The sequence below is a fragment of the Gouania willdenowi genome, chromosome 19 (genome assembly GCF_900634775.1).
Source record: "Gouania willdenowi chromosome 19, fGouWil2.1, whole genome shotgun sequence".
NCBI lineage: Eukaryota > Metazoa > Chordata > Actinopteri > Blenniiformes > Gobiesocidae > Gouania > Gouania willdenowi.
Window position 1 is genome coordinate 3,055,902 of NC_041062.1, and position 18,248 is coordinate 3,074,149.

The following is an 18,248-nucleotide window of genomic DNA, read 5'->3' on the forward strand; positions in this document are numbered from 1 at the left end:
TTCTGCCATAAACCATTACTTTAACAAGACGTAATCTGACACAAATTTTTAAAAAAATCAGTTTTTTGTCCACATAGAAGTTTCTTGCTATACGCAACCCATGTAATTGCATAGAGCCCATGAGCCACTAGGGGGCCCCAAAGTAGATAGCCTGTCTTTATCCCTAATATGCCCATAGAAAATGTATGATATATACTAAATAAACTGACATTTTAAGCTGTCAACAGTGTTTTGAAGTTGTAATCATGTCAAAATCATTGGATTTTAAATGCACACAGTGTGTGACATCAGATGACAAGGATTATAGGAATAATTGACCTTTTATTCATTAGTTTGTGGGCAATTTGTGGTTTTTATGCCGTTCATTTCATTTTTCATTCATTTGGGGGTTTTTTTTTCGAGCAGGGACAAGAAAACTAAAACTAAAAGGAACAAAAAGAGGAAACAACAGAGAAGAACAATCAGAGGTGTTCAAAATAATAGATAAACTCCATGTTTGTAATAATATGTCTGCTCAAAAGGAAGTGAGAAGGAGAAAGACTTATTTCGGTTTGGTTCAATTCATTGTTGTTTTGTTTTTGTTTTACATTTTATTTAAATCTATTTTTTTTTTTATTTTTTTTTTTATCTTTTTCTAATTAATGCTTGTCCCACAGTTGTGCATTTGCACTATTATCCTATGTTGGAATTTATTTTTGTTCTTACTGTTTACTTTTGCTATTCTATGGTGTTTCCTGCAACATATGAATTTCCCCTATATAGGAGATCAATAAAGGTTTATTATATTATATTATATTGTATTATATTTAATGGAATATGAATTGATCCAAGTAGCAACACGAGCTGGAAAAGTTTAACTTCAAACAGAAACAAAGGCATTTCATAGGAAGGTCACACAGGAAGCTGTGTTTACGCTGCTACAGAAATGTTCTTATTTATATTAATGTTCTTATTAATATTATTCCTGCAATTTCACAATTGCCTACTTTCCAGATTTAACAAGTTTTGTACAGACGACAAAAAAAAAAAAAAATGTCGTTTTGCTGGTGAGTGTTTAGCAAAACCTCTTCACCCACTTCAACTCATATCAGTCACAATGAAACCAATCCTAATGTATGACTTTTCTTCTTTATTTATGTACAAAGGTCTGACTCATGCTGGTGAAAAGGACCTCCTTCTTCAAACTGCTTTATAAACTCTTCAAATTCTCCTCAAGTACAAAAAAGTTGCTCGCACAGATTCCTGTATTTATTATTTATTCTTGTCTTCGGGATACTTATTTATTTCTTGTATTTATTTTTTCTTTTTAAAGCTTCAACAAGTGATTTTTTTTTTTTTTTTTAAAGAAATGTTTCTGTTTACAAACGCACGGTTTTCCTATTTTTCCTCAATTTTTCTAGTTCTTCCTTTTCCTTTCTCGTTATCGTTTTACCTGAGTGACTCTAACCCAATTCTAGCCTTTGATAGCCACGTCAGAGAGACGCATCTCTTCACAGGTACTTCACTTATTTTCATATCAATGTCACGTCTTCTAATGTGTTGTATAATCTTGTTTTTATTCTCCTTCTTGCAGCTAATCACAGACGTGGGATGTATTTGCATATTTCACAGGATGGAAAAGTCTCTGGAAGTGAATCCCAGAGCCCGAATAGTGAGTAGAAATAAGTCAATGATGTATTAGAACAGTGGTTCCCAAACTGGGGTACAGGAGAATTTAAAAAATAATCAGAAAAAAAATTAAAATAAATAATTAAAAATAAAAAATAATCAGAAAATGTTCCTAGTTAATTTCTAGGCTATTTTTTTGGACAAATTCACCACAAACTAATAATAAAATTGCTCTAATAAATACTATAATTTCTTGTAATCTATTGAAACAGGATTATTTTATGCTGTAAAGGCTTTTTTTAATCACACTTCTGACAATAGGAGACAATAATTAGATACATTTTTACAAGGGAGACTGTATCAACTATAACTGTATGACTGAAGTAATCATATAAATGTTGTAGTTTAACTAAATTCCACTTTAAATTTCACTCATTGTCTTGAATTTGTAGATTAATCCTCAGAGAACTAATGTTCGAGACACATTTAGGGGTTTTTTATTTCATTTTTTTAACTGTATTTCAATACAAGAGCGTGACAAAAACAAAATAAATGACCAAGGGGCACAAACATACTGTACTTTTATTGTTATTGTTTAAAACAGTGTTTGAAATACGCCATACAAAGCACTCGATACTGTATTCTATATTTTATCCAATTTTAGTAGCTGTAATTAATACATCATTTAATAAATGTTGTTTCTTGTTCATAGGCAGAGTGAGTTGTACAAGTGTTTTCTTTCATTCACGTGTTTTTTGATTGTTGTAATGTATAGTTATGAAATGAATAAATGAGTTAACTTTTTACGGTGCACCATGCACCACTGGGAGGTTAGCAACTGTATTGTTTTCATATGATGCTTCCAGGGTTGGGGTCAATTCTATAATTGCAATCACATAATTGCTAATTATAATTACAATGATTGTAATTTTAAAAATAATTGACTTTGTAATTGTAATTGCCATAAAAAAATTTTATAAAAATTGTCATTTATAATTTAACGCAGAATTGGGGAACCATGTTACAGTTATGTGTACAGTTCTACACATATGTAGTTAACAGTTATTAAAATATGCTTCATATCAAGCTTTCCATAATTTTACCATTTTAATAAATTTAAATCTAGAGGTATACTGACACCAAAAATATTAAAACCTATATTTTTATTGATTAGGAAGCTTAACAAGGTAACTAATAGATATGAAATAAATTAGATGATAGATATTAGTTTTTAGTGTATTTTACAGCTGATTTAGGACCCATTAGCATTAGAGATGCTAACAGGAAGCTAACACAAGAGGAAGATTAACTTTCATTAAAATATTTAATTCAGGCTCATTAACTGTGATTCATTGTTATTGAACTTTGAGAACGTGATTGTAATTGACCTACTGAGGATAAAAAAATAATTGTAATTTAATTGTAATTGGGAAAAATGCTGGTCAGTTGAATTGTAGTTGAATATGGCTAATTGAAAATGTAATTGTCATTAAAAAATGTAATTGACCTCAACCCTGGATGCTGCTAATGTTGAAAATAAAAGTGATGGTTGTTTTATATTTATATTCACTAGTTTTGATCCTTACTATATAATAATAATCAGTGAGCAACTTGCAGTTATCTTTATTCTATTTAGTGTTTCCAGGAAATGACGTGTTCATTAATGTTGTGGTTCTAAACTTTGTGGGCTTTTATACGGACCCACTGTATTAGAACTTACTGGATTTATGAAACATTGGGTAAGAAGAAGCATCTGTTCCTGTTTCCAGGTTTACTGCTGTTAAAATCAGTGAAACCAGGACACACAGTGATCCAGGGTCAGACATCATCCTTGTTTCTGTGCGTGGACCGAGCAGGACACCTAAGGGGGCAGGTAGGCTATGAACACTGAGGACCCCAAGGTATACAAAACACATTTACAGTTTTAAAAATTAATATACATAAGTATCTAAAAAATACAAATAGCAAAACACATCTACAATTTTAAAAATATATATATACATATTCATCTAAAAAAAAATGTATATACAGTATATATATATATATATATATATATATATATATATATATATATATATATATATATATACAAATAGCAAAACACTTTTACAAATGCCACGACAAATTTACAATTTTAAAAACACATTTTCATAATTAGCAAAACACTTTTACAAATATTGAGACAGATTTACAAAGGCACATTGTAATTTCAAAAGTATTTCCATATTTGTTCATTTATTTTGACCTTTTGTTAAAGTGTTGTAATAATTTTAAAAATGTGTTTTGCACTTCTCAGCCACCGTACCATGGTCAGGGTCAGGGTCAGGGTCAATTATAATTGTAATCACATAATTCGTAATTAAATACAATTATGACATAATTATAATTGTAACCGTAATTGGAAAAAATATGTTGAATAGTAATTGAGGTCAGATAATTGACTGTGTAATTGTAATTAGCATGAACATTCTATAAAAACTGTCAATTACAATTGAAATGTAACAGTTCTATTTAATCTGATTGTGTGAGTTGTAATCTGATTGTGTGGGTTGTACTCTAATTGATTTTGTGGGTTGTAATCTGATTGATTGTGTGGGTTGTTATATGATTGTGTAAATTATAATCTGATTGTGTGGGTTGTAATATGTGTAAATTGTAATCTGATTGTGTGGATTGTAATCTGATTGATTGTGTGGATTGCAATCTGATTGTGTGAGTTGTAATCTGATTGATTGTGTGGATTGTAATCTGATTGATTGTGTGGGTCGTAATCTAATTGATTGTGTGGGTTGTAATCTGATTGATTGTGTGGGTTGTAATCTGATTGATTGTGTGGGTTGTAATCTGATTGTGTGGGTCGTAATCTGATTGTGTGGGTCGTAATCTGATTGTGTGGGTCGTAATCTGATTGTGTGGGTCGTAATCTGATTGTGTGGATTGTAATCTGATTGTGTGGGTCGTAATCTAACTGTGTGGGTCGTAATCTGATTGTGTGGGTCGTAATCTGATTGTGTGGGTCGTAATCTGATTGTGTGGATTGTAATCTGACTGTGTGGGTCGTAATCTGATTGTGTGGGTTGTAATCTGATTGTGTGGGTCGTAATCTGATTGTGTGGGTCCTCACCAGAGTCACTACTCAGAAGACGAGTGCACCTTCAGGGAGCTCCTCCTGGCTGATGGATACACCCGCTTCCTGTCCTCCCACTATGGATTTCCTGTGTCGTTGGCCTCCAGACGATCCACAGACCTACACTCACTACCTTTCACACGGTTCCTGCCGCTGAGGAACGCTCTGACATCAGTGAGTGCATCAGCAACACCTCCAGACGACCTGAGGAACATTGATGTGGACTCTGACGACCTTTTTGGAATGGGTCTCAATTCAATGATCAGTCCTCACTTTTCAGCAGAAAAGTAACAAAAAACAAAAAAACAAGCACCAATCTGCACATATATTTAAATATTTATTTACAATAAGAACTTTGTTTGGTGTAAAAATGTTGTTACTTGAGTAATTTTTTTTTATAACTTATTTATTTATTGATTGTGTTCTGTTGCTATTTAAAGTATGGAACTGTCTTATAATTTATTTTATATTTTTTTGATCTATCTTATAATTTATGACAGTTTAAAAGTGTTGAGAGGAAACAGTGGATGTTTGGAAAGAAAAATTATGTTTACAATTATCAAGCTCAAATGTGCTTTAATGATTAATAAAGTTGAAATAAATATCTGATTTTTATTTATTTATTTTTTCCCCCCTAAATCAATGATCATACAACAATCCAAGCTTGAACTATGAATAAAATCTAAAGGGATTCAACTGTGACGTTAACAGGAATAAAAAGTATAGTTATTTTGAGTCCAGGGGCGCCCTCTAGCGGAAATAACAGATATGCAATATTTATTTTATGTTTTTACTGTATTTTTTACTCAAAAAATAAAAAACAAAAGGAATGAAGATATAATTCCTTCATTCATCTCACAATTTACAATTTAGAAACTCAAATTAGTCCAATATACATGTTTTTTGGAAGCATTAGGAGAACATGCAAATACCACATAAATCAGTCCACCCTGTGCACCCAGTTTGAAGTCAGGGCTTTATTTCAGGGAGACAAATGTGCTCAACTAAATAACATTTGTGCTGCACATAAACATTTAGTTACATATCAAATGATGACCACATTCATTTTCTTATTATAGTCTAATTGTAATAATGCATGCCTGGAAGTTTAACATCAAATGCTAAATTCTTTTTAATTGTTATTGTTGCTCAAAACCTCGTAACAGGCATTCAGAGTCACATACAAATTAAAGTACACACACATCAAAACACATTTTATGAAAATTATTCAAATATAATACAATCTTTATTAAAAACTCAGGGCACCTAAGAAAGCAGTTGAATTATACAGAGATGTTGTCTTTAGCTATAGCCTGTGTAAAAGGATGCATGAGTTGCGTATTATTCATATGTTTGCTTCCACTTCAATCCTTAAGGCACTAAGTGGCATTACTAAGACATTACAGTTACTTTCCAAGTGCAGGCATTCATCATAAACAAATAAAACACAGATAAACAACAATCTAAACCCTGAGAATCAGACATTTTTAAAATTCAACTATAGCTTTTATTTGTTTAGACTGCTTTAAAGTCGCAATAAATACAATTAAATACAACTAAAAAGTCAGAAATGTCTTTAGGAGGTATATCAGTGTTAGCTTTTATATGCAAATGGAGAGCTGCTTGTTTGCTGGTTTCTCTCTTTAGGAACATCTACCTTTTTACATAGTATGTGTTTCACTTCATCAGTCATGAAACAATCTTTGTTAAAAGGCAGAAATGTACGGTGGCTGTAAAAGCTCACAACGCAACACGGCAGTCTGGTAAAAATCCACGAAGAAGAGCGAAGAAAAGGCTCGGCCACTGACACCAACGTTATCGTCGCTATTCTTCGTGGATTTTTCCTCGACCGCTTTCGTGTTGTGTTGTGGAGTTTGTGTGTGTGTGCGCTTTCGTTTTGTGTGGCGTTCGTCATTCTGTGTTGTGTTGTGAGCTATCAGTGCGTTTTGTGTTGTGTTGTGAGCTTTTACGGCCACTGTAGAAATGACTCTAAACTTGAGTAACCAGAGGTTGCCTCAGATACACGTTCCCTCCTCTGTAATCTCTGTTCTGTCCCGAACACAGTCCACTCAGCAAAGTCCCATTCAGAGGATTACAGATGCCTTCAACTGCATAGTATTCTCCATCTGGATCCCTGTCCCCTTCCTCAAGTTCCTCCTCAGCCGGCTCCTCGTCCTCCCACAAACTTGTTGAGACGTGAGTGTACTCTATGTGATCTTCACATTCAGTCTCCCGATGGTAGAAGTAGCTGAAGTTGGACACGATGACAGGCACGGGTAGCGAGATGGTGAGGACACCAGCGATGGCGCACATAGAGCCCACCATCTTACCCCACACCGTAGCTGGGTACATGTCACCATAGCCCACTGTGGTCATCGTGACCACCGCCCACCAGAAGCCGTGCGGTATACTGACAAAGGCTGTTCCGTTGTGGTCGGCTTCTGCAAAGTAGACAGCGCTGGAAAAAAGGATGACGCCAATGAAGAGGAAGAAGATAAGGAGGCCCAGTTCACGCATGCTGGCCCTCAGTGTCTGACCAAGGATCTGCAGGCCTTTGGAGTGACGGGACAACTTGAAAATCCTGAAGACCCTCACCAGCCTGATGACTCTGATGATAGCCAATGACGTGGTGGGGGAGGCTTCGTCGCTTTTGGCTAGCTCTGTTCCAAGAGTGACGAAATATGGTAAAATGGCGCCCAAATCAATGATATTCATGACGTCTTTTAAGAACTTTGTTTTGCTGGGAGAGCAAGAAAAACGCATGATGAGTTCGAAGGAGAACCAGCATATACATATGGTCTCCACCATAAAGAAGGGATCTTGGAAGATACTTGGTTGGGGAGGCATTGGCTCCGATCCATTCTTGGATGAGGAATGAGGCAGCTGCAATGGAAAAGACAGAAACATATGAATTATATTTGAAAGTAAATAAATCATCATTATTAATAATAATAATAATAATAATAATACACCATATATACTGATTGTACAATGATGACCATGTTTAATTTTTCTTTTATTGAACACACTTGATCTTTTTCTCGTGGTTTGGTCAGAAAACCCTAAGACAAATAAAGTTCATTGACCAAATTGTCAAAGGATCAAGTGCAGTGTTGGGTGAGTCACAGATGAATTTACATTCACTGTACAGTCGGCAGGTACAGACAATAGTTAACTCCCACCCTTTGCACTGTCACTTTAAGCTTCTTCCCTCTGGATGGCGGTTCGTCCCCTAAATGTAGGACTCAAAGCACTTTATTCCTGTTGCTGTTATGTACACAAACGTGCTGTGTTCAGTGCTATAAGTTATTTTTTTGCTCTTACCTATGTTTTCTGTATTTATATCTTTGTCTTTGATTTATCTTTCAATCCTCTATTTGTGGAACTAAAGGTATTTTAATCAATGTCTGGTTTGCTTGTCACATTCTTGTGTTTTGTGTGTTTTACTGCAAAGAAAATGTACCTACGGGTACAAATAAAGTAACCTGACCTGACCTGATTAGCCAAATCTGATTGGTGACCAGTTTGACAACCAAGGGTCTGATTGAACATTGGTCTCAGGTGTGAGTGGGCGGGGTTACCAACTATATAAATCCTGCAAAGCCCCTTAGCTCAGTGGTTGCCATTCTTGGCCTGACACTGCAGCTATGTGTTGCTTTCTTTGTGGTTTTCATGTCACTCAAAGTTGTTTGCTGCCAATTCCCCTCCTGACCATGACTTCTGTCACCCACCTGAGCCATTTGTGACGTCACTATTCCTTTATTTGATTTTATTACGTGGCGTTTTGTTGTTGTATGTGCACGCCGTGTTGTTATTTAACAAACAAGAGCCGCAGTAGCATGTGAAAGAATCTCCACAGAGTCCCAACAGCCGGGAACCTCCATCCCATGCTGTTCACCAGCCTGCTCACACACTGCTGTGGGAACGTGTCCCATTCTGCAACAATCGTTTGTTGCTAGTCAGCCAATGTGCTTGGGTTGGTCACTCTGGCACAAAATGCACAAACACAAAAGCCTAATGACAGATTATTACATCCAAAATATATGGCAACACTCAGCTCTGCTGCTAATGTGGCTTTTACAAACAGATAATGAATAAACATTCACACCTATTGTCCACAAGCTGTTTTGTATCAAAGAAATAACTAAAAAAAAAAAAACGGTGTAGAAACATTTTCTCGGATCTCGAGACAATCCAGGATATATTTGAATGTGTGAAAAAGTAGTTTGATCTGTATATATGAAATGTAACCATAGATTGCATAATCAGGCTTTGTGGTGTATGTGATTTATATATTAAATGTGCACAAGTATTTTCTTGGTTAGTTGGTTAAGTTTTCCTGTTTAAAGTGATAACGATCTTTTCATACCTGGTTGGGCCAATCTACAACAATATTAATCTTAAACTATGAATTACAATTGTTTCTTGATGTTGTCCTTAGGCAAAATTAGAAAATTTGGTTTGAAGCTTAATTAACTCAGTTTAGCAGATGGAATGCTTGCTTTTTGTAACGTGACTAGTATATTTCAAGAATGGGTAAACCTGAAAAAATAAAAAGTAAAGTATGTCCAGTTCAAAGGAAAATATATTTAAATTAGCTCTGGCTTTATCCTCTGTTGGATCTGATATGATGCTAACTTCCGAGTTGACATTCTGTAGCACCTAATAGAGCATTCATGTGTGAAATGTTATTTGGTCATTGACAAATCTGCACAGAAACTATTTCACAGTAGAGACGCTTCAGCAGTGCTGGTATTCTAATAAACCACGGTATGTTGCTTGCCACCTTCGTCCCATTGGTTCTCACTTTTGGCAACAACATAAAAGCATTGCGTCATCAGCGGTTTGCCATTTTGCAGCTCCGGTCTGTTTTTCAGTCCACCTGTCATACTCTTCTGTATCAGCTAGCTTCATATTCAAGAATTTAATGGGGGGCCATTAAAAAAGGCTTACACCAAACACGTAGTTAAGGAAAATGTGGAAAGGGAGGAGCGTGGTTATGGGAGTATCTGTTTGAAACCTTTGATTAGTTAGGTGTACAGTATCATGTTGCAGGGTAGTTTGAATAAACTTGTGACTTTCAGTAGCGGGTCGTGACGGTGTTTATTGCTGAAGGTGGATATGTATGTGTTGATGAGCTCCAAGGGCTCTCCTTAGACTAAATATAACCCTGTGAGATCTCCAAAGAGAAACATGAGTGTCGCAGTGTAACTCTCATCATCCGTCTCCTCCTTTGACGCTATTCCCATCTGCCTGTCGGTGAAGCCGTGTGACGTCGCCCGAGCAGTTCAGTGAATCGACCACTGACTTGGACCAGAATAGGTTACAGTGGTCTCCTGGCAGCGAACTGCAGAGACAGCCTGGCCCAGCACAGCGATACTGAAGGAATGTGTTAACATGACCCAACGTATGCCACTCATTCTGTGAGACCTTTGAGTCGCTAAGCCACTGGGAGGCCTTGGCTCACCTTTGCCTGTGTATATAGCAACTTGTGACCTTTTATTAACACACCTAACTGTCTCCTCTCTGTCATTTCCTTTTCTATTTGTTTCAACACCCATCCATTACTTAATGTACCCATCAACACTTCCTGAATCCGAGTGTATCAAGTTTAACAGTCGACTAAAATAATCACACCATTGGCTAACAAAAGTTTAATTCTCGCTGCCACTGGTTAGCTTTCAGACATCAATGCCAAGAGATTCTCGTTAGTATTTTTCTCTGTAGTACTTTCCAAGCGCTTACTTGAACACTTCCCTCAATATCAGCTCTCATGTGACCAAAGCCGGAACACATACCCAATTCAAAACTTTTAGCTTGCTACGATTTGATTTTAGCGTCTGTACTTTCATAATGAACGTAATCTATACCAACACATTTCAATTAGTTTACACATGGCTAGCTGAATACCAACTGTACCAATTCCTAAACAAGAACACTCAGAGAGCACAAACCTCCGCCAAGTGCCAAACATCCTCTTTGCCAGATATTGGCAGTTACCTAGATCAGTGATCCTGATCGTGGTACCACGACCATTCACAATTTAAAGGCTTGGAAGAAATCCCCATTAATAACCATACAGTATGTCTAAATGTATGGGTGCCACCTTTCGTTTTTTTGGAAAGATCATGATGAAATGTGCAATAGGGATCCAATCTTGACGAAACTCTGCCGGGCAACTGAGGAACCATCCAGACATAACTGAATTCAATTTCATAACATTCTGTCAATTACGAACCAAGATAAACATTTTTGAAATTTCACCAAAGATGGGAGATGGGGAATTTTTCGATTTTTGAAACTTATTCAGAATCAATATTGATCTGGATTTAGTAGAATCTTTGATGGCATAGAGTCTATCTTTGAAGAAGATTTTGTCGAACTCCGTTAAGTAATTTGGATGTAATCTTGCTAACTGATAAACAAACCAATAACTCCTTGATGGCACTAATAATTTGTAAAGGTCAGAAGATTACTCAAACAGGAGATACCTACCACAAGACAAAAGTTCTTAGTCCTAAAATCAAATTTGCAGTGGAATAATTACCTCTTTGTCATTCCTTAGGGCAGGTAGAGTCTCAAGGCAGAAGATCAGAATGGACACCACGATAACCATTACACTTATAATAGCTATGATTCGTGCACCCGAGGAGGACTCTGGGTGCTCAAACAGCATCCACAGTTGTTTCTGGATCTCATTGGTAGGCAGAGGTCTTTCCTCCTCTTTTGGAAAACCTTCGTCCTCCTTGAAGCGGTTCATGATGTCCTCTCCAAGCTCGTAGAACAACAGCTCATCCATGAAAACATCCAAGGGTATGTTTGCAGGTCTTCGAAGTCTCCCGCCTGACTGGTAAAAGTACAGGATTGCGTCAAAGCAGGCCCGATTGCGATCAAGGAAGAGCTCGTTTCGTAGAGGGTCAAAGTATCGAGCCCTCCGCTTGGGGTCGCCCAGCATGGTATCAGGAAATTGGGCTAAAGTGCGAAGCTGAGTTTCGTAGTGCATCCCAGAAACGTTGATGGCCATCCTTTCACTCAGCGCCCATCCACTCCGCCACAGAGAGGCGGAACGACGTCTGTCTTTCTTCCTCTCCTTCTCATTCCCTTTGATCTCCTTCTCTCCTTTCTCCTCACTGTTGAGCTGGTTCTTCAAATGTTTATCACTCTCTCCATGGCTCTCCTTCTCTATGCCTCCTTTGTCATTGGCCTGTGAGTCCTCGCTGTCCATCCCTTTTTGCACCCCAAATCAGAGAAACGCTGCAAACCTCTCTTTTGGGAATTCGTCAAACACGTGGGGCTTAAAATCAAAACCTGCTTGAAACCAGAGAAACAAAACCAACAATGGATTCAGTTTTTCATCAGCAAACATATGCCAATAAACATCCTAACACACAGAATACATATTTTACAGGCAAGACACATGTAAATAGATGTTATTTCAGTTTACAAGTCATATAAAAGTTAAGATTGTTGTTGGTGAAGGACTGTACTTACTAGGTGTAAAACCACTGTTGACAGAGACGAATGAGTGATGAGGTCACATCGTTCATCTGCTGGAGCTCATCAGATTGTTTATGATCCACGCTCTCATCCTGTCACAATCAAAGTCCGTTGTCGTCTCTTTACTTCCTTGTTGCTCTCACACAGATCCAGATTCTCCCTTTGACCGGGTTGAACACAAAAGTCGCCTCCGGTCGTTTGCCCATCCGTGTTTCTGCCGCGTCCCTCACTGCCTCACGTTGTCGGTCATGAAATTTTTTGGGAATGCTGTCGTGTGGAAATGTGATCTCCAGCCCCTCCCTGATGTCCTTACCCTCCGTTTCAGCCGTGGAGAAAGACAACCTTCAACCTCATGATCAAATGTCATCTTTGCCTGGCACCATTCAGCGCTCCTGTTCTTAACAAGCATGACGGATAGAAGTCCTTCAATTCCTTCAGTGCTCCAGTGCAATAGTTCTCAAACTTTTTTGGCTCAAGTACCCCCTTTCACTTATTTCTGAATCCAAGTAAGAAAATGATTTACTCTTTAAAAACAACTATAGAGCATAGTTACATTTTTCAGTTACAATTATGTTTTCAATTACCCAAGTTCAATTACAATTCAGTTAAGATTACAGTGACCAGCATTAATTACAATTAATTTCAAATTATATTTTTTTTCTCAGAAAGACAATTACATTCTCAATTATTTACTACTACTACAATTAAACACAATTACTGAGTCTAAAATAAATATCCTAATAAAAGTTAACCTTCCGGGTCCTAAATCAGCTGTAAAATACAGTGGAAAAACAAATATCTATCATCTAATTTCTTTTCTATCTATTGGTTACCTTGTTAGGCTTCCTAATCAATGAAAATATAGATTTTAATATTTTTGGTTTGTGCGTCTGAGCCTTTTTTTGTGTCAATATAGCCCTCAATTTATTTTTGTAAATGGTGAAATGTGGGAAAGCTTGATATGTGTAGAACTGTAACATGGTTCCCCAGTTTTGCATTAAGTTATAATTGACATTTTATAGAATGTTCATGACAATTACAAAGTCAATTATCTAAACTCAATTACAATTTAATTATGATTGACAGCAACATATTTTTTAAAATTACAATTAAAATTAAGGTGTCATTGTAATTATCATTTACACAATTACAATGATAATTGACCCCAACCCTGGTGGCTTATACCTTTTATTATGAGTACTATTTAATTGAGTTACTTGTACTTGAGTTTATAACGTATGACTCACTTGTCATTTTACTTGCGTACAATTTCAATCAAGTAACAGGACTTCTACATGAATAGGATATATTTATCTATATACACAGTATATATAGATAGATATATATATAGTAATATTTACAGCTCTGCTCACCACACAGCCTATAATAATGCAACATTTGGGATTAAACTGCAGTAGCAGGCACTACCACTAGAGGGAGCTGATGTTTTAACGACTGGAAAAGCTCTGCAGACATTTCCTCACTGCAGACTTCATACAGGGAGGAAAAAACAGCTTGTGCTCACAAATATATCTCACTCCCATCTGTCCACACGTCACCAGTCTGTTTACTAGGAATCAGATGACCCGCTCTGTCCATGTGTTAATCAACAACCAGGAATCCACTAATTAACAAATAAACGCAGGCGGGAAAGCGTTAATTTCTGCTTTTATGAAGAAGAAGAAGAAGAAGAAGGCCAACCTTAAATGTAGAGACTGTTGTCCATGTGTGATAAACTATTTATTAGCTGTAACGTGTGTAGTGCGCTCACCGCTGTCCAATGAGATGATAGCACACACATTTCCCTCCATTTTTTTTTTCTCCCACCAACACCATCTGTAGCTGCGTTTCCATTACCCTTGGAAACGTGCAAAATCTAAATGGCGCAATAAAAACTAGTAAATGGAAACACCAGAATTTCACGCCTTAATGGGGAGGTATTTCACGCGTTTCGATATTGAAATGTGTCGCAAAAGTGCTATGGAAACACTTTTTCAGCAAATGGTGTAAACAGAAGAGGAGACCGGGACATTTCATAGCATTATACTTAAGAATTATTCGTGCCACATTAGACGTGAAACAACAAAGGAATGTAGAGTGTTCTAAGGAATGTTAACCTTTCCTGTGTCTCGTCTTCAGACCGTGGTCGGAAGACAACGGGGAGTCTGACTTTGCTCGAAGGGCCGAAGCCATCCTCAGCTTTGTGGTTATTGATTATGACATGGGACTCCGGTTTAATTCAACAGCTGCAACGTTTATTTTATTTTCACTCAAAAACAGAAATGCTTTTTCATTGTCAGAATATAATTGCATTTTAAAGTTAAAGGCACACTGTGGACTTTTTGACCTAAAGCGTTAACCCATATGAGTTATTTTAAATGATTCCTGAAGCCGATATACAGCACTTGACGGTATCGATGCTCCGAGCGAGGCTCCCATCTTGAAATACCGACCATGTAAGTTTGGCGAGACGGACCGTCTTTGGGCAGGTCATGTGACCTGGAGAACGGATCACTTTACGGCAGTCACGTGACCACAGGCTTGGATATACTCATTGAACTAAGGCTTTAGCTAGTATTTTTCCACCTGTTTGACTCCTGGTCATGGCCGAGGCAAGCAAAAACTGCTTCTGAGGAGGCTAAAAAGACTCCGCCGAGACCCGGCCCCCTCCGACGACCCGCCTTCCACCCGACGCCGGACACCGCCAATCCTTATCCCGAAGTTACAGCTCAACTACTGTCTGCATACATAATCAAAAGACAAAGGAGGCTGGCCCGACTGACTGTTTGCGACAGTGCTTGTGGCCACTAGGGGCGCTTGACGTGAAAGTTACAGGTCTAGCGCCCCTAGTGCCCAAAAGTGGCCAAAACTCAATTTGTTTAAATAAACACACACTGAGATTTAAGGTGCCTAAATGTCCTGTCCAACTGCATTTCATCAAAATGAATTTAGAAGATCTAAATGCATAAAAACATGCTATACATGTAGTACCTCAGTATATATGCACTCACTTTGAAAAGTAATTTATTCTGTTATTTAAAGTCTCAAAATCATGCGGTGTGACGTAGTGCGACTGTTCATCCACGACTGCCGTTTCAGAAACATCTTCAAAATTACCCTAAATCCATTCAAATGTATTTTCTGACCTATTTCTCAGGATTTCTTAAAGTTTTGTAGAATAGAGTAGTATTTTTTATTAAATCCAACATCTTACACTAAAAATCAGTCAAAAAGAAACCTAAAGTATTTGTTTTAGCCAAATTCAAACAAATAAAGATACAGATTTGAATATAAAATACTATAAAATACTTAAGTGTCTTACAGAACTTAATATAATTCATCTGAAATAAAAATAAATAAATAAACAAATCGGCACTGGTGTTAATTTTTGTTTTTATTGTGAGTTGATTTCAATGATTTTAAGCAACTTGATGTCTGGAAAAAAAACCATCTCGTGACTTCAGTTCTTTATTCAAGCTGCTATGGAGATTTGTTCACATTAGTTCGCATTGACATTCATACATTTTTAAGTCTCATTAGTAAAAAGATGTTCAGTCATGACACTTTATTGATATGTTTCTATTTTTCTCCAAAATATAAAAAGATAGATCATGAACATTCCATTGAAATATACTTTATACAGTTCTTGATGAGTTTTTCTTTGTGTTTCAACATTTCAAAAATAAGTCATAAACAAACACTCCAGTGGACCTCCTCAGCTCCCTATTTACTCTCCCAGTTAGATTCCAGTACAATGGACCAGTACGCAAGTCTGTTTTATAGTTTGACAGTATGTAAAATGAACATAAGCCTATTATCTTTGGAATGCTCACATGGATATTAGTGTAATGTTAAAAGGAGTGATTAGATATGTGTATGTTGTAACTTCAATATTTTCTGTAAAAAAAAATAAATAAATGAAAAGAAATGAAATATATAACCTTTTTTCCTAAATAATCTCTCTCATCTGTGTTAATTTTGTTGACTTAAAATCTTTGTCATAGTTTTTGTCAACTTCAGTTTTTTAAGTGACAATATCTAGACTATGACTAATTAAAAAAAAAATACATGTGAGCCAAAATTATATAAAAAAAAAAAAAATTTGGATTTGTAAACTGATATTTTTGTCAACAAATAAAAACAAAACTATTGTTCACATGGGACGAAATCCAATCAAAATCAAATCAATTCTGTCTGTGTTTACAAACATTAATACTATCCTGTATCAGATTGATCAATGGTAATTTTATCCTTAAAAAATGCATAAACTCCTGTGCTTTTTATTTTAGTCGACTATATCTGTAACTGATTTAGTCGACTGAAGTCTTAGTGTAATTTAGTTGACTAAAACAAGAATATATAATAGAAATATTCCTGATGACTAAATGTTGACTAAAACTAAGTTGTAGTTTAGTCAAAAGACCATGATTAAAACTAAATCAACAAAATTAACACTGAGTCTGATACGTTTGTAAAATAAACATATTTTTTAGGATAATTTTTCATTTTGTGCTGAACTGACGACAGAATATGTGCGTCTCATTGCGTACAGTAAGTGTCGATCAGTGGCATTTGTGCTGCAGGTTGCATACAGAATATTAAACTTAATAAAAAGAATAGAAATCAAACATGAATGTAAAGGAATCAGAAAAGGTGCCAGGGCTGCAGACGCCACTCAAACGCCTCCAGAGGACACATAATTAGGGTCCGAAGTCCCAGAATGGGACATAGGAACCTATTGTTTCTGCTCTTATTATTATTCCACACCATTTGACCCCCTCAGCCTGCCCAAAGTCTCACCACTCACTTCAGGCCTGCTAACAACTAGAGAATTTGGCATTATACAAATGCGATGGAACCGCACAACTGGCAGGTTTGACCAATTCATACGAAATTAGACAGTATTTCTGACCCCAAGATGAGCAAAAAGTTACATTTTGACCACGCCCAAAACCAAACAGGAAGTCAGCCATCTTGGGTCAAAGGCCAAGAATGGGGTTTCGCCCTGGAACCTAGTCTGAGGGGCTCCATCCGATTTGCTTCAGTAAGTAACTAAATAACTAAGAAAGTAACTCAATAAGTAACTAATAAAGTAACTAACTAAATATGTAAGTAACTAATGCAGTAATTGAGTAACTAAATATGTAAGTAACTAATGCAGTAACTAAATATGTAAGTAACTAATGCAGTAACTAAATATGTAAGTAACTAATGCAGTAACTAAATATGTAAGTAACTAATGCAGTAACTAAATATGTAAGTAACTAATGCAGTAACTAAATATGTAAGTAACTAATGCAGTAACTAAATTTGTAAGTAACTAATGCAGTAACTAAATATGTAAGTAACTAATTAAGTAACTAATGCAAGAATGAAGTAATTCAATAAGTAACCACTGCATTAACTAAAAAAGTAACCAATAAAGGTTAACGACCCCGGCCACTCCTTCGCACCCTAAGACGCCATTCGCAGCTTTAATTTCATATTATTCCTACAAAATAACTGATGAGTAACAATTAGTGCCAATTGATTATATATAAAGAGCAGTGTGGTTGATTCTGTTGTTTACATTTAGAATCTAACTGAGAACTCAAAGCATTGTTACCCACTTTTTCTTTGTGTTTAAATCAAATGGCAGTGGAAACAGAGAGATCTTTGTTTTTCTTTTGGCCTGACATTGATAAAACAATTAAAATGCAGAGGAAGGGGAAATGGAGAAGAAAAATAAATCACTAAATGGCCATGAAAACACAAAGGGCTCTGTAAAGTACAACAATTTTTGCAAGCGTGTGCACCGTCTCTAAAGGTTTACTTCTGAAATATTCATAAACATCTTTGTGACCGTCAAAGCCATTGTAGCTTTTATGCTTCGGAAATGGAAAAGTTAAAGTAAAAAAAAAAAAAAAACACCAAACTCCAATGAACAATTTTTGCAGAGACAAAAGTTCTAGACCCTGTAAAACCAATGTAGACCTAACACAATTCTTTAATAGGTGATCTACATGACATTGATGAG

General features: G+C 36.3%; 2 protein-coding genes across 3 annotated transcripts; one reads left to right on the forward strand and one right to left on the reverse strand.

Annotated features, from left to right (window-relative positions):
* The first annotated feature begins 1,557 nt into the window (after window positions 1-1,557).
* Window positions 1,558-5,026, forward strand: fgf21 (fibroblast growth factor 21). Its single transcript, XM_028476104.1, has 3 exons — window positions 1,558-1,651; window positions 3,378-3,481; window positions 4,736-5,026. Exons 1-3 carry the CDS (start codon window positions 1,591-1,593, stop codon window positions 5,024-5,026), a joined length of 456 nt encoding a protein of 151 aa, XP_028331905.1. The 5' UTR covers window positions 1,558-1,590.
* A 1,307-nt stretch (window positions 5,027-6,333) lies between these two features.
* Window positions 6,334-12,631, reverse strand: LOC114481351 (potassium voltage-gated channel subfamily A member 1-like). 2 transcript variants are annotated; one of them, XM_028476103.1, is made up of 3 exons: window positions 12,227-12,631; window positions 11,283-12,046; window positions 6,334-7,618 (listed from the first exon to the last, which is right to left on the reverse strand). In XM_028476103.1, exons 2-3 carry the CDS (start codon window positions 11,958-11,960, stop codon window positions 6,725-6,727), a joined length of 1,572 nt encoding a protein of 523 aa, XP_028331904.1. In that variant the 5' UTR covers window positions 11,961-12,046; window positions 12,227-12,631; the 3' UTR covers window positions 6,334-6,724. The 2 variants fall into 2 exon arrangements, with proteins under 2 accessions (XP_028331904.1, XP_028331903.1); XM_028476102.1 differs by having other exon boundaries at window positions 11,283-12,043; window positions 12,227-12,624.
* Window positions 12,632-18,248: the final 5,617 nt, after the last annotated feature.